At 42.8% G+C, this 16,527-nt stretch overlaps 1 protein-coding gene across 8 annotated transcripts in view; it reads right to left on the reverse strand.

Annotated features, from left to right (window-relative positions):
- LOC6620703 (cubilin) overlaps nt 1–16,527 on the reverse strand; it is a 54,817-nt gene that overhangs the window by 36,349 nt on the left and 1,941 nt on the right. For all 8 annotated transcript variants that reach the window (XR_004362193.1, XR_004362194.1, XR_004362195.1 and 5 more), the window contains 3 exons: nt 11,926–12,043; nt 6,452–6,514; nt 1,662–2,369 (listed from right to left, as the gene is read on the reverse strand). Coding sequence is in view for 5 of the 8 variants with exons in the window: in XM_032722937.1 (XP_032578828.1) it covers nt 1,662–2,361 (700 nt within the window). In the remaining 3 variants the exon portion in view is untranslated. The remainder of the gene's footprint in view (nt 1–1,661; nt 2,370–6,451; nt 6,515–11,925; nt 12,044–16,527) is intronic.

The following is a 16,527-nucleotide window of genomic DNA, read 5'->3' on the forward strand; positions in this document are numbered from 1 at the left end:
GCTGAGAATCTTGCTTAACTTCGGCTTCCGCTCATTATGCTGCTCCTTGGCCGTTTGTGCGGATAATTGCCGCCTTCAATTTAAATTGCCAACGAGCTTGGCGCGCCTAATTTTCGATTTCATTTAATTTGGCGCAAATCTCATTAGGGCAAAAACGTCGCCCAAGATAAATGGCAGTGTGTTCTTTTTTTTTCTTGCTCTAAGTCCGAGGCATCGAATCGCAGATACTTTGACCTGTGCCTGGGGCACTGGCGTCTTTGACTTTCCCTGCTCCGCCCGGCATGCCAAGTCAGCGATTTATTTGGGCCAAACAAAGGCGGTATAACCCAGCAAACATTCACTGGCCAACTGATAAGCGCCAGTCTCTTGGCAAATGATAACACATATTTCCAGGCAGCGCAGGCGCGAGCTTTTCCACAAGAGAGAGCGAGAGTGGAAAAGCCAGAGAGCTCTGCCAACTGATAAGAAAGCCTCTGCATCTGCGGCTTCAATTGTCTTTAATCGCTGCTCGAATGTCGATGATGTCCTGGGAAGTGTCCTGTGGGATGGGTTGCAAAATTGGAGAGCGGTTACCCCGGGGGGGACCTTTAACGAATTGTCATTGATTTCTTTTGAAATGGCACCGCTTTTGTTTGCCTTCGCTTCTGCCACATTAGGCAGCTGAGCAGGGGACTCTGCTCCTTTAACTCTGATTACTGCAGCTCTGGTTATCGGGGGCAATGATCACAGATTGAATTTGCTCCGGCGGCAGCTTGTCTTAAATAATTATGAGCGCGTTTAATTAATAAGTTTGCAAAAGGCAGCGACAAAGGCTTCGAAAAAGGTTCTTCCAGAATATGCTGTTATTGTTTTTGCGGCCGGGAAGCAATTAAGACCGCCTAGCGCATTGTCTTCTCGGCCTCAGCCTCGTTTGACCCCAACTTTGTTATAAATTTCCTTTGTGCGTGCTCTGAAAAATGACCAGCCTCAAATGTAGAAAAAAATATATTCAAAACTGTCACACAAAGAGTTTGAAAAAACGAAAATGGAGACAAGAGGAAACTCGGATCCGAAAGGGGCAGGGACTGGGGTGCCGGAGCGGATTGCTTCCTTCCTGCCGGGGACGCTCACTTTTGCCGGTCATTAAATTTTTTTCCATTGCCTTTGGCAGTCGATACATATTTGCGTACATAAATAATGAGCTCAGTTGTTGTTTGGCCAGATTTGCAAATGTTCTTCGACAGTTTCAATTATTTATTTACCAGCCCAGCCGACTACAGTGAGCACTTAGTGGGGTCTTTAAAACTGGCAGGCTAAAAGCGAGCCAGTGGACACTCGAGACTTGCCAATTAGGACGTAGGGAAATTGTTTTACATGTGTTGGTTGAGAGTTACACATTTTAGCAGGACTATGGAGGGCAGCAACTTTCACAGAAGTTTAAAGGGAAACGTTACATGCTAAACCATTAAAGTTAGCTGTGGCTACATTTAGATACTATAAGTCCGAATGCAAATAAATTCACGAAGACGAAAAACTTCTTCAGCTGTTAATAGGAAAATACGTAACCCACATTTTCAACAATGAACAATAGAGAACGACTATCAGATACCCGGGTATGTACCTGTTACATACTTTTAGTATACCCTTTTACTCTATGATAAAGGGATATAAAAAGTACTCACCTGCATAGAATAAAGGCAGCAGATTGAAGATGATAACCAGCGGAAATATAGAGCGTGCAAACTTTTGCATATCCGTAAGGATGCCGACTGCCGGAGTCGTTGAAGTCGCAGCAGCATAGTCCTTTGTGGCTTCGCCGTGTTGAAAGAGCTTTCGTTGTTGTTTCGTAGAGTCCTGACTGACTTTGGAAGATAGGCGTGATAGGCAAGTGCTCGTGGCGAGGCGATCCTGCTCCGAAATCCCTGTAGAAGCGACCAAAGGGGCAGCAGGATCAGCCAGGTCCTGCTGTTGCTGCACGACAGGAAGAACAGCAACATCGCAGCCTGCAGCAATGTCGTCCAAAGGATTGCGCATCCTGTGCTGGGTGTCTCTATCGCTGGCTGAGTTCTCATCTGTGGTCCAGGACTGCGGACATTCGCTGGCTGGTACATCATCTGTTGCTGCTGCAGTTGCAGTTGCTCCTGTTGCTGATGTTGCTGCTGCCGCAAGTGTTGACTGGCATAATGTTGCTGTTGCTGCTGCTGCTGCCTCTGATTCGCTTTGTGTTTGTGTGTGGCACAGAAACGTATCGTTTTGAAATTGCTTCCGATTGATGCAGTTGCAGTTGTTCGTGTGCTGCTGTTGTTGTAAAGGTTGTCGTGTTGTTGTTGAAGAAATTGTTGTTGGTGTGTTATAGAAATGTCGTATCTGTGCTGAGGCCATGTTGTGCCCTGAAATGAGATATAAAACGGCAACAAAGCCATTAAACCGATGTTAAAAACCAATAAGCATAGTGTGCACTTTAAATTGACAATTCGAACTGACCGCCATTAAGTTTTGATAAACCCATTGCTTTGATTATCGATCCCAACAACGCTGTTGCAAGGATTACAAGCCGAAAGGGATGCGGACAGCATCACAAAGCATTTGGGTTCTTGTTTTTTTTAATCAATTTCCACTGGCACGCCCATTCGGTTAACGCTGGCGGGCAATCCTTTTGCTGTTTTTTACAATCAGCCAAATCCCCGACTCTCTTTTTTAACTGGGTTTTGACTGAGGGTTAATGTTTGTTTTTCCAACGTTTTCTAGAGTATTGTGTGTTTTTATTTACAAAGGAAGTGAGCTCAAGCCGACAAAAATTTAACATGTAATTTAATTTAATCTTTATTAAAAACTTGTGTATTAATTTGTGTTAAGAAAAGTTAAATAACTATGTTTTGGTATGGTTTTTTAACTACGGACCTAAGCTCAAGTTGACGAAATTTAACGTGTACTTTACTTTTATCTTTATCAAAATATTTGTTTATTTGCTTTAATAATATGTATAGTACTTTTATGGTACGAGATCTGTATATAATGTGTAAGTTTATAGCACCGAGCTTTTGCTCTACATCCTTGGGTAAAAACTGTAAAGGTTTGCAAGCTTACATCGTAAAAGCTTTTAGCTGTGTAACTGTCAATTGGTGTTCGCTTCTACGTATACGTAATATTCATGTAACTGTAAGCGATGAGCTTTTGCTGCTATCGAACTGTTAAAGGGAAAAGCTTACACAGACATATGTACATACAGAAGCAATGACTCTCATAACAAGGAAATGATAAGAAATCGACTAAAGTTAGCCTTTCCTAATATATTGTACGCTTTGAACGAATTAGAGTGTTACTTCCATGGCGTCTTTTTCCGCAAATCCCCACCTAACTACGCCACTGTGTCGCATACACATCCCTCATTTGCAAGCCATAAAAATATGCGAAATAATCATAAATAACCTACAAGTACACTGTAGATAAGCCCTTGGCAGATGCCACGCCCATTGGGTCAGACCAGGCATTTATCAAATTTCCGCCACTCGAAATGTTTTTGGCCGCAATAACAGACGCCGAAACAAGTTTGCCAACCCTCAGCCCCACCGACTGCTTTTATCCTTGTTGTGGCTGGATGGTGGCTGCTCCTGTTGTTTTAGTGATTACAGACGTTGATAATAAAGTAAAAATTGCAACAATGAACGCATAGACATCATGTCTATGGTCGTACTACTCGGCCAGATCCAACAACCAACCATCTAACAGCAACGCCCACACGTAGCACGGAGCCATAAAGTGCTCGTAATCAACGTGAAACTGCGATGCACGCACACACATCTATTGCTGAATGGGTGATGGCGAGCTTGTGCACTGAGAAAAATAACTAGATGATAGGTCATTTAAAATTACAGATATATATATGAAAACTTTCAAAACATGGGTAATATTCGCGTTTTCCACTTTAAATTACTGCTTCATTGTTTTTCTCGAACTTTTAAATAGCTAAAAAGTTGGTTTGTTCTGAAAACATTAATGCAGTGTTCTTAAACCTTTTAATTTTTAAGTTTAATATGCAATAAATTCTAGATAATAAAATAAGTAGTGTTGAGTAATTCCTTTAAAATAATATTTTGTATTAAAAAGTCAGAAATGCAAAAGGCACTTTTTAAAACATCTTCCAAGAACTATAAGCAATTTCCTTTTTTTTCTCAATGTTTGGGTGCGTCTTTTGGCCAATGTTGGCCACCGGACCTCCGCTGGTCGGTGGCTTTCCCATTTTGCTAACGAAAATTGTCTGCAATGCTGCACTAATGTCATCAGGGCGTATGCGTAACTAGGTGAATGTTCACTGCGGAGTGTTGGAGTTTTTCCGAATGAGGGCGAGCGGGCGTTGAGGGCGGGGCAGGATTGTGTGGCTGAGTGGTGTTTTCTGTTACGTTCCAGCTGTATCCATTAATTCCGGGCAGCTGGCAGCAAGGATGTGAGCTCATGTGTGTATCCTGCTGAATAATTAAGGCAGGGGGCAGGATGGCCAGGATGACTCGGCAGCGGACTACGGACTGCGACTTGCCGAACTGTCAACGCTGCGAGTGCAGGCACATGTGGCATGCCGCATAATTGGAAATTATTCGCTGCACTCGGCCGCACTGTAAAATGCTAATTGCAGTCAAAAGTAATAGCCACTGTGGACGCAGTAACGGTGCAAAAAAATTGAAATTTGTTGCCGCTAATGTTTATTCAAATGTTTTAAACACACACAAGCACACTCACACCAATCAACACCTGCGGCTGACCTGTTTCTGTTTCTTTCGCAATTAGTCAGTTTGTTTGGCATCAACGCAGGGCCATGGTACTGCGACTATACCTTTTGACCCGTATCTGTTGCCCTGGCTAATTGTGCACTTGGCCAGCGGTTTAATGAGTGCTGCTCTTCGTTCAAAGGCAGCGAACGCGAAAATAATAAAGCCGGCAAAATTAAAAGCCAGCCAGAGCCAATTAAAAGAGACTAAAGCGCAGGAACCACTTCAAAAAGCAAAAAAAAAAATAATAAAGTGGAGAAAACGCAGCAAATAGAAGTGCTACTGACTTCAAACAGACTATGAAGATAGTTTTTTCAGGAACCACCTTCAAAACTAAACTTATTAAATTCAAAAACAATATGGTATTAAGATTTAACTGAAGCAAAGCGCCTTAAACTTGAAAATGTCCCCTCCTATTTATATAGTTTGTTGCACAACTCTGCTTTGCGAGGCTTGCAAACTTGCCTCAGCTGCACCAGATTATATGCATATATATTTAAAGCCTTCGCCCGCCACCACAGTGCAATCCACTAAGCGTGGCAAACACTCCAAAATAGTTATTAAACCCTCGCCAAGAGCCCTGAAAGCCCAGCAAATGGATGGTGGCTGAAACAAATAGCGCTCGATGCAGCACAAAAAGTTGCCATCCGCAGCAGGAGAAGCAGCAGCGCATCATCGTCGTCATCAGCGCATCATGAAAAGCAGCAGAAAAGCAAAAAAGCAGCAACGCCAGCATTCTACACTTCAACGCCGCGAGTTGGTGGCATAAATTTAGCCATCCTGTGTATCTGCAGCTTTGCTCAAAATTCTCAGATAGAGATGCAGATGGAGATGCGTTTATGTATATGTGCACCGCAATGGGGCATTTACATTTCAGATGTCCTCATGCTGCCAGTGTATGCGTATGATGTGTAGGGGAGATGCAACAATATGCATTCACTTGGTTGATTAACATTCTGTTTGATTTAAAGCTTTAAAGTCGCCTGTGTGTGGCAAATATCACACAAAGGCGGTCACGCGTTTCTTGCATGCATCTACATATGTATCTCTATGGGAAAAACGAAATGCAGGCGTGCCTTTGCCTTTAGTTGCTAGATGCGGGCTGCAAAAAGGAACTTCATGATGATCACGGAATGGAAATTAGCCAGCACACAGAGCCTTGCAGCCGCATGTTGCATACATGACAACCAGCAAGCTGCAACCGCAGTGACAAATTGCAATTTAAATTCGGCTTTCGCGGGCGCCACACAACTGCATTTAAGTGCAGCATGTGTGTGTGGTGTGCTCATTACGAGTCACAATTATTTGTAGTTTTTAATTAGAAAACTTAGCTCGTCGCCCTATATATATATAAACTTCTGCTGCTATTCCTGTCATCCTCTTGCTGCCACAACGTGCACTTCAGCACATCAAAATGCTTTCATGAATACGCAATGCGCTTGTTAATAGTTCTGGGCATATGCGGCGTATGCGTAATGCATGATTTATGCAACCGTCTGTCTGCGTGGGTGAGTGTAAGTGCTGTATGCAGATAGAAAGATGTATTTGCAATTCATCAGCCAAAGGGCTTAACTTGTTGAGCTGCTTAGCTGGCCAATCAAAAATCGTGCACTTGATTAAATTTGATTTACGGAAACAAAAAACTTAAATTGCACTTAAATGCTTTCCAATAGGGAGGCTTAAGTATATCAATTATCCAAATAACTCACCATATCGTCTGCATTTAGAGCGTTTGGGTACAACACGTCCTAATCACGGAGTCGTCTGAGTTTCTGCAAAGAGAAGAGCGGTGGAGAACTCAGTACAAGGCAGGCAGTTGGCAGTTGGCAGGACTTAAGGCCAACTTTGCATTGCCAAACAGCTGGCAGCGCTTAAGTAAAAGTTACGCGCAAAACATTTGCAACTGCAGCATTAATGCGACTTCGCCTGGAAGTTGAAAAACTTTCCACCAGCGGTGGGCGTGTCAAAAAGATTCTAAAGTACAAATACAGCAAACCAAAAAAGGAAAAAACGGGAAGGGATAAACTGGCAAGGAGCGGCAAACTTTGCAGCAAATCAATTTCGCAGCAAACTATATTAAACAACGACAAGCTAAAGCAGCTGCCAAATAGATAAAAATGCCAAACACACGTGTCGAGGAGGGGCGTTGGGGCGTTTGGGGCCTTGGAGGGGGCGTGGCACGACAGGCGAAGCCGCAAACAAATTGTGTAAGAATGTTGGAAAAGCGCTGAGAATCGCGCAAAGGCATTTCGCCATTGGCAGCAGCGCCTTAAGTCGAGTCCCAGAGCAATTTATCATCTCTATGTTTAAAATTTATTACATTTATTTTATGTTGTTTAGCCCCCATTTTTTCCGTTGTTTACTTTAAACTGTTTTCCTCGGCGTTGTTTCCCCTTTTTTTGCGTTTTTTTGTGCCATTTTTGTGCGTGTCCGTGTCTCTCAGTTTGCGGCAGCACTTTAAGAGCCAAGTCAAGTGGATAAAGTGGCAGTGGCGGAGGCGGCAAAGAGTTCTGCCGCTGTCAGTTGAGTTATAGCCCTCGACTTGGCCCCACTCGGCACTTGTAATTGAATTTATCGCTGTAGCAATATTCATCAACGTCAGGCACTATGTGGCCATGCTCTGCACTCTATGCTCGACGAGGAGCAGCAGGACTCTGCTAGCTGCCGATGTCGAAGGCCTTACAAATGCCCGCCGATCAAATTGAAGTGCCAAAGATTATGCCACGCCTGCAGTTGCGCATACGCACCGTGGGCCGCAGCCGAAGCGAGCTGAAATTGAATTACTCCGCCCCCGAAAAACAAATCCAAAAAAAAGCCAATGCCATGGTCCGCAGTCCATGGTCCGTAATCCAGCGCCTGGCCTAGTTGGAATCCCCGTATCTCTCATCCGCAGAGGGCAGCGGTGCCAAATTGCTTTCGATATCAATTTCCTGGCAAGAGCTTTTGTTTCCCTGGCAGCTCAGGCCGCAGCTGCAACGAAATCCGATTAGAATTCCTGCACTGCCAGTTAGCCAGCCTACCAGCCTGCCACGCCCCCCTCGCCGCATCCGCCCCATTCATCAGCACCGCTGTGTGCGTTAAAATCAAATTGTTTACGATTGCCGCTGTTGGCGCCGGGCAAACAAACAGTACACAAAATCGAATACACTGACTTTGGAGCACCAAATTCCAAGTATTGTTAAATATTTGTGTACATTAAAAATATTTTTTGCGCTTCGCAAAAGCGACATAAATCATTTTTTTATGATATTTATCATAAATTTATACATGAATATATTGTTATTTTAAATTTGACTTCCTAACAATGCGCATTTACTTTTATTTTTAAGTGAGGAATATGTTCAAAATGGTTAGATATATAGTTTACATTATAGTTTTTAAGTTCTTCTAGTACCTATTAAATACATGCGTTTTTTCTATGCCACCCTTTTACAGATATACAAATGATCCTTTGCATCTTGTATAAAAAATGAGGAGTACAAACTGAATAACAAATCCTTTGCGATGCCAAAAAATCAATCGACCAACGGAAGTGGCAGAGGAAAGGACGTGGGCATTTCGATTCGTCCTGCTAGTGAAAAAATCATGATGGAGTTGACTGCACTTAAAATATGCATATGCTGCAGTGCATCCTGCCGATCCGAACTCGATTCGATTCGCTGGCACTGCAATGAAATTACCCACAGTTGGACTAATGAAACCAATGCCCAGTCAGCAAATTGAAACAACTTTCTACGGAGCCCAAAACATTTAACAAATCGCATTCAATTTGAGGTATATAGTTTTGAACGAACTTTGCATGTGCAAACTAGCTGACATGGAGCAAAATGTTAAACTAATTGATTGGCTGGCGGAAATCCATTTCGATGTTACATTTAAAAAAATATTTGTTTTTTAAAATCATGTTTCTAGCTTTGCATTGAGATATTCAACAATAATAGTAAGTGACATGTTCATGTCAACAACTATCAACCTATTTATTTATATTATTTTTAGGCGCAACAAGCAATTCCATTTGTTTTTTTTGAGTGTAATGCTCCCTGCGGGCTAATGGAAGCCAATTCGAAATTACCGCCATCGGTCAGGTGTGGAATATAGGATATTTTCTGCATTTGCCGGTTGTCAGCGTAATGAAACAAATACAATGTACAATGAATACAAAGCCCGTGGAGTGACGGCAATCAGCAAATCAAATTTCGAATCAAAAGCGAATCGCATATCGATTGCAGCTGTCAGTTGCACATGCACTGCGGATTCAGTTACGGATTGGGATTGATGGGAATGATGAATGGATCCGTAATGAGTGTTATTAGACGGCGTCACTCGCACTGACCGTCAATTTGTGCGGGCGATTGGACAAAAAGCCGTCGATGATTCGATACTCGCATCCCCCTGCCAACCGTCCATGTCCACCCTCTCTTTTCGTCCTTGGCCAGCTGACAGAGCGTGTGACAGGATACGTCCAATTGAGAGCGAAACTGAAGCCCCACAAGATGGGCATGAGTGTGTGTGAGTGTTTGCGTCCTTGGCAGTCGGCATAATCAATCCACTCGCCTGACACCATGTCCTTTGTGCTGTGCATTCGTGAAAATTGAAAAAATTCACTCTGCTGGTGGGTTGACAGCGCCATCCTGGGATCGCTGCCAGGCCAGCTTCGAGGAGGCTGAACAGGAGATACTCGCATCCAGGGTCTGGCTGGCAGATGTGATATATGCTTATGGCCACCGTTGCCACGGCGGATGCAACATAAATTATCAAAGTGCAAGTTGCAAATTGCTTGGCCTTCAGCCTGTGGCACGAAATGTGCACATAATTTCAAATTTATTACGAATTTACGTGCCATGCGATATGAAAGGGAATCCCAGAGCACTAGGAGAAAAAGGCCTGCACCTTCGATAGGTGGAAATAAGTATGTCAGCTGGATTAAGGATTAAGCTATGGATCAAGGATAAAAAGTCTGAATTGCATATTTTTTAATTATAATGCGATCATATGTAGTGCAAAGCATTATTTAAGTAAATTATAATAGGCAAAAAATCGTGTCTCTCTAGGGATACATTAAGATTGCTTGGTAAACTGCTCAAACTAAACCAAAAATAGATCTTCATTCATTTCAGTTTTATAGCAAAAAACTACTTATCGTTTTTTAGAATATGCAGTATAACTTTTATCTAGTTTCACTAGCCAACATACGTATTGCACCCAAATTGCTGCCAGTGTTTCAAACTGCACGGTTGCCGCATATTCAGGTATCCATGGCACGTTGGGGGCGTGTTTCACATGCAAAGCAGGTGACACTGCCACAATGCCACGCCCACCGACTCGTTACCCGCTTAAGACAAGCCAACGCCTGCAGGACGGCCATTGCTTTTGTGTCGACTTCCGCCCGCTGATGGTAGCGACCACGCCCATTGCCGCCCCTCGTTTGTTACAGCTTCGTGCCCCCCTCCGCCATCCACCGCTTCGATTAAATGCATCATTTCCCAGCATTTCAGATGCAGCAGCAAAAGCAGCAGCAGCAGCGGCAGCAGCTTAGCCATAGCCACAGTCACCTAAAAGGATCTGAAAGGAGCCACAGGAGTCGAGGCCATCGCATTTGCCATCCTCATTCCTCTGGCTAACACGGTGCCCAGCGGGTAACGCCACTCGTCCCCATTTCCCAGAATCTACACTGAGAAAAGAGATTATACAGTCAAATCCTAGAATGGACAATTGAAAGAGGTAACAATTTTATCCTAGTCTTAAGGAAAGGTTTGGCATCCTTTTAAAACTTTTTGCCATAAAAGTTCTCAAATGATATTAGCTATTACAATTTCATATGTAATATTAAATTGAATTAACCTGGACCTTTAATACTCTTGCAAGGACGATCTCCTTTATACTGAACTCTGCGAGAAAGTTTATTAGCAAGGATATTAACTGACTAACTTCGACTTTCCAAGTCTGGATTTCGTTTAATATTTGTAAAGGAAGTAGAAATCTTCGTGTGAAACCAAATATAATTTAATATTTTAAAGAAAGTCCTTTGAAGAGACCCCTGATTCTAGTTGGCATTCTCCTGCATATTCTAATTTCACTATCTATCGAGATAGGTTTTCAGAATAAGTTCCATATATTTTCCCGCAGTGCAGCTGCAAAGAATGCTGTGCATTTGTGTTTGCCTCTGTGCCCCTGTGCTCAGCGTTGTCCTGGCTCCTGCTGTGTCCTGCGCGCTATGCTAACAATCTTGTACTTCGGAGCCCGTTCGAGTTTAACTATTGACGTTGTTGCTGCTGCTGTGCTGTCATTGCCATTTTGCCGTTGTCCCCGGTAATGTTACACGGCTTTTTATACTCCTCGGAGGCGACGACAACCGACGACAACAATAAAGCAGGTGAAGGATTCACATAAAAGTTGTAAAACTGATTTAGCCAGGGCGTGCACATGGATAGAGCAGAATTGCGGACCTGCCACGACGACGATATTAAAAATCAAATCAAATTTCAGCTTAACAATTTAAGGAGACGCCAGATGACGTGCTTTGGAACGCTAGTCCTGGAATTTGAAGGACCTAAACCAACTTTAATCAGTGCGCTGATTGGGCGTGAACTAGTGAGGTAGTAGCATTGCTGCTCAAACAATCGGATAATCCAGCGGGTTATATGCTATAAATCAATCTACTTTCTTACCAGTTGCCAATCGCCATCAAATTACCATTTTTGGGCCAGACAAACATGGTCGGTCGTCTCTTTTGTGCCAAGAATCTATTTGCTGCCGATTCAATAAGTTTTTGGGCCCAGGACCGCCGGCGATTTGGCAGGCCTGAGCTGCATTTCATATCAGTTGATTAGAGCTGCAGGAAGGACGAGCAAACGAACGAACGAAGGATGCGGATGGGGACACGGACACAATGGGGCCGCTGCCAAGGAGGAACTTTAATAATGGTCGGAACCAAAGGACAGACAGACGGACTGCAAATGAAACGCGAGACGCCAAATTAGTGCCAAGCAATTAGTTGGCGGCCAAATTGAAAGCAAATGAAATGCTCCGGCCCTTACAAAAGCCTCCTGCAAGATCCTTACACCCATAGCAATTAGCCGCGACACCCAGACCCCATTTTCATTTTCATTTTCATTTCTATTTCCACTATTTCACTCCCCCAACCATTTCCATTTCGAATTCGCTGGAATTCTTGGATACTCACGTTTATGCTAGTTGCATCGCAAGGCATTTGCTGTTCCAGTTGGGCCATGTTCTTTTCCCTGCTACATTTTCAGTTAATTGCTTCAGCTTGGCGACTAAGACGAGATCCTTGCTCTGCGCTGCAATGGAAGCATTCAAATGGGAAAGAGGTTAGCAAGTGCGTTTTGTAAAACTAATTGCAAGCTGCAATGGTTACAAGCTATAATTCAAAAGCATCAAAAAGCAAGGAATGTTCTTTTATTCAGCAACACCATTATTTCAATGAATACGATGTGTTATAGAAGCTAGTTTTCTTAACATTTTATATTTTTTGGTACTTAACTAGGAAAAAGCTTACACAGGTTTTAAATAAAGTTTGATGGTATTTTAGAAAATTAATTTAAAAGATTATTCAAGTCTTCTCATTAATCTTTTGTCTTTTTAAATTTTCTATAATATAATATTGTTTATGGCTTTTACGTACTTATTTAAATGTAAAGCAAATTTGATTTATCAAATATTTAAGTGGCTTTCTATGACAAACTATTTGTCTATTTGCAATTTGCATTTATATTACGTATAAATTTCACCCCATTAACATTAAATTCCAAATAACTCGCTATATTTTCATAATATAAATATAAAGTTAATTTGCGAGTTTTGAAATAATTTATGTCCCAGCGGCAGCTGCTGTTTACATCATCAATAATGTATTTGCAATTTGGACTTTCAAGCGCGACTTTTGCGCTGCATTTCGCCGTATGCCACATGCATTAATCCATAAAACATTAGCTTCGAAATGCTAGAAACAAAGCAATTATGCCACTCACGTACGAGTGTTTGATTGTGTGTGTGTGTGTGCATAGATGGCCATAATTGGCCTATGACTATGTAAATTGCGACTGGCCGCAAAGTATGCCATACAAATAGTTGAGCCGCAAATGGCATTAAAATGAAACACGCATCAACGAAAGTTAATTGGCAGGCAAGAGAGAAAGAGAGGAGCCCAAGGATATGCTAGGATGGTAAGGGAAAAGCAAACAAAGCTCTCCCACAGGCTTCGTATCAATCACAACAGAGCACACAAACAGATACAGATACAGAGATACAGATACAACATCCAGCACACACACATGCCTAAAAAAGAGGGAAAACTAAATTACAACCAATTTTTATTGCTGTGAAAACAAAAGGCGCAGCATATTATCACAAAATGGCGATGGCAGAGGGCGGTGCGGTTCTTTCGGGGCGTGGCTGGCTATATCTGCGTCTGTCCGTCTGTCTATTTGTGCCAAGCGCACGTTTTCACACAAAAGACACAATAAATGATAACACATAAATTCACACACAAGTTCGTCCTGCCGTAGCACACACGTGTGTATGTGTGTGTGTCTGTGAGTTAGTGTATGTGAGGCTCGTATCGTTAAAAGTCAATTGTAAACTTGCACGCCCTAAAGCAGCCTCACAATCTGCAACTATTCACACACAGCAAGAAAAAGTACACTCTTTATTTACAACAAATTATTAAGATAAATTATTATTAAACAAATTATAATTGCAAGCATGTTATGAATGCCTTTAAAAGCATCAGTCATTTTGGAAGAGGAAATTATTTAAGATAACATACCAACCAATATAACATTATTTATTTAAAAAGAATAAACTTTGAATACTTTTCAGTAAACAACATTTAAGCTTTGCAAACATTAAAAAAGATAAAGTTTTTTAAATCCGTTGATTTTTTAAAGTCTCTTTCAGTTTTGACCTCTTGTTTAATTCGATTTACCACACACTTAACGAAAGTTAGTCAAAAAGCATTGAAAAAAATTACGAGAAATTACAAAATTACTATATCAAGATATTATATGCTTCCTTAGCTGAGTTGCTAAAAGTTTTGCTATTAACTGAATATATTTTGGCTGGAGATGCTACAAGAACATTGAATTAAGTTATAGCTCTGAAAACTTTCAACCTCTAAATTAATTTAATTTACTTACTTTAATCGTACACCGGGTTCTTTTCAGTGTAGCGCCACGCACACTCTCAAGCTGCGCGCTGTGACTAAGGCAGATCGAATTATAATGCAAGAAGCAACCGTCGAGGGCCCCCAAACCCCCTCCCCCCACATACCACTCCCCACCCGCAGGAGCGCGTAATGCCACCTTATCAGTGGCATTCAAATCAGAGCATAAACACACGCACACAAGCGCGCGGAGAGGCGCTGCAGCCAAAGGAAAGCACTGAAGCGGCAGCTGGATAAAAGTTACATTGACATTGCCCAGCGCTCGTTGTATGTGTGTGGTAAGAGCAGGATATGCCAGGATAATGTGGCCAGCGAGAGAGAGAGAGAGAGTGAGACAGAGCGCCTGCGCTGGTCGGCTACAAACAACGCATAAGAGTGGCTGGGATAGACACGCAGAGCGCGGCGTTCGAAAGGATTTTCTTTCCATTTTCCTCCTTGCCGAGCCGCCCATTTTTCCCGTTTTCCCATTTTCATTTTTTTCTTTTCTTGCTCGCAGAGCCGAGTAAAACGTCGCTTTTGTTTTTGGCCAGGCTTGTTGTTTACGCTTTGCCGCATATGTCGCTGCCAATGTATTTAATTGTGAACTGCGCACAAAAGTAGGCAACGATAATTTCTGCTTACCCAGTGCCACACATCCTTGCCACTTACATGTTTGTGCGAATGTGTGTGTTTAGGGGCGTATGTGTCTGTGTGTGTGTTCGTGCGTGCGTGTGTGATTGTCTCTTATTTATTTATTTTGTTTGCTGTTCTGGGCCTTTTACAGGCAGTCGCTTAATGACGTAACAATTATCTTTGGACGCATGCTTATGGCACTCACGGGTGCGCTTACTGCAGCCCGAGGTTGCCAATTGAAATTGCCACAAGCACAAACACACCCACACACACATACACACACATTCTGACCCTCACTTGGTACATGTCACATTATGGCTTAGCAGATGCCTCGCTTTGTGTATGCGTTATTGAAAAGTTTTTCAATTATGGAAGAGCTCCTTGGATGAGCACCAGTCCATTAGGAAGAAGCGGAAGCTTAACTCGATGAAACTCCCTAATTGACCGCTCTCATACCGACGACCCCTTTAGCACCCCATGGCCTAAACGTTTTGCAAATAAACTATTTTTTATTCATAAACAAGCAACAACAGCGTGGCATGCTCTAAACGACCACTTAAGTGTGTGCCCCATCAGCAGCAAGCAGCAACAACAACGGCAGCAAGCACAGGCAGCAGTGGCAACAACGATGTGCCAAAGATGCAGGTCTTACACGTGGCGAAATTCAAACGCAACTGACACACATTCAGTTCAGTACTAGTCATTGCTAATTAATATGGATACTACAAAATGGCAGGTTCCTAAATCTTATAAATATAGAACAAATTGTAAGTATTTCTAATTCTTAGCATTAATGTACGTTATCTGGTGGTAAATACAGCCAAAGTTTCTTTTGCATTGTGAGCTCTAATCACTGCAATTCGCATATCCTCGTAAAATGCAATTGTCTTTTTATTTCCATAAATATTACGAATTAAACGAAATTTGCCTTCCTGTGCTCCAGAAATTGTCCGCAAGCGAGGAAGTTATAAATTTTGTTTCCGGTTGGGGAAAACCCTTTGCACTCGCAACCAGTTGGCCCACATTTCCCGCTGTGTACACCACCCACTGCCACACTTCCGGCGACGTCGCTGCCGACGTCGTCCAGAGCGCATGAATGGATGAATGAATCCCTGAATCGCCACTGGCAGCCAGACAAGCCAGCATATGAGGGGCGTGGCCAGGACTTGGCTCCATTGTTGCTGCGGTGGCTGTGTTGCTGCTGTTGCCGCTGTCATTACTCGACTCGACTCGTTGTTTTTGTTCCTGCTGCTCTTTGTTGTGGACGCTGGCTGGTCCTGTCGTCCTCATCTAAGTGCATGCGAAGAGGGCTCCAAAAGTTCATCTTTCTTTTGAATTCCACATTTCCCCGGTGAGTTTTGTGTGGGCTGGAGTGCATGGCTTGTTGCTGTGGGTATGTGGATGCTGCTGTGCCATTTGTGCTTGATTATTTTTGCATGCAACTGCCAACTGAGTTCCGGGGCACCTGCTCATGACCAAGCGATGTCACCCCACCGCAGCTGCACTTTGTCTATAACATTTTTGTTTTGTATTTTCATGAGAGGTATTTGTGTTGGCTGCGGCCATTTGCAGGCAATCTATTTGAAGTGCGGCTCTTAAGCCGAATTTGTGCTGCATATCTTGGGGCGCTTAACCGCCAGCACCTTGACACATTTTAGCCCTGCGGAAGGAGCTGGTGATGGGGCAGCTGATCAACCTTGAAGCGACCAGGCAAAAGAGGAACACTTAACGCCCATCGATTGGCAGACATTGAGGGCTCCACTTTTTTTTCTCTGAACACAGAAACAGGGCAACAGACAACAAAACATTTGTAATTAAGAAAGTTTTCAGCTGAAAAGCACTTAAATGAAATTTTAATTTATTTCTAAAATGCTGCCATCACCAATAGTCAAGGGGGAGTCGGGGCGCAAAGGAGCCAAGCCAAAGGGAGAAAAAAGGAAAATAGGAAAACACAAAAACAAAAGACAAGGCAGCTGGAAAAGTTTTCCA

Source organism: Drosophila sechellia, chromosome 3R, assembly GCF_004382195.2.
Source record: "Drosophila sechellia strain sech25 chromosome 3R, ASM438219v1, whole genome shotgun sequence".
Classification (NCBI taxonomy): domain Eukaryota; kingdom Metazoa; phylum Arthropoda; class Insecta; order Diptera; family Drosophilidae; genus Drosophila; species Drosophila sechellia.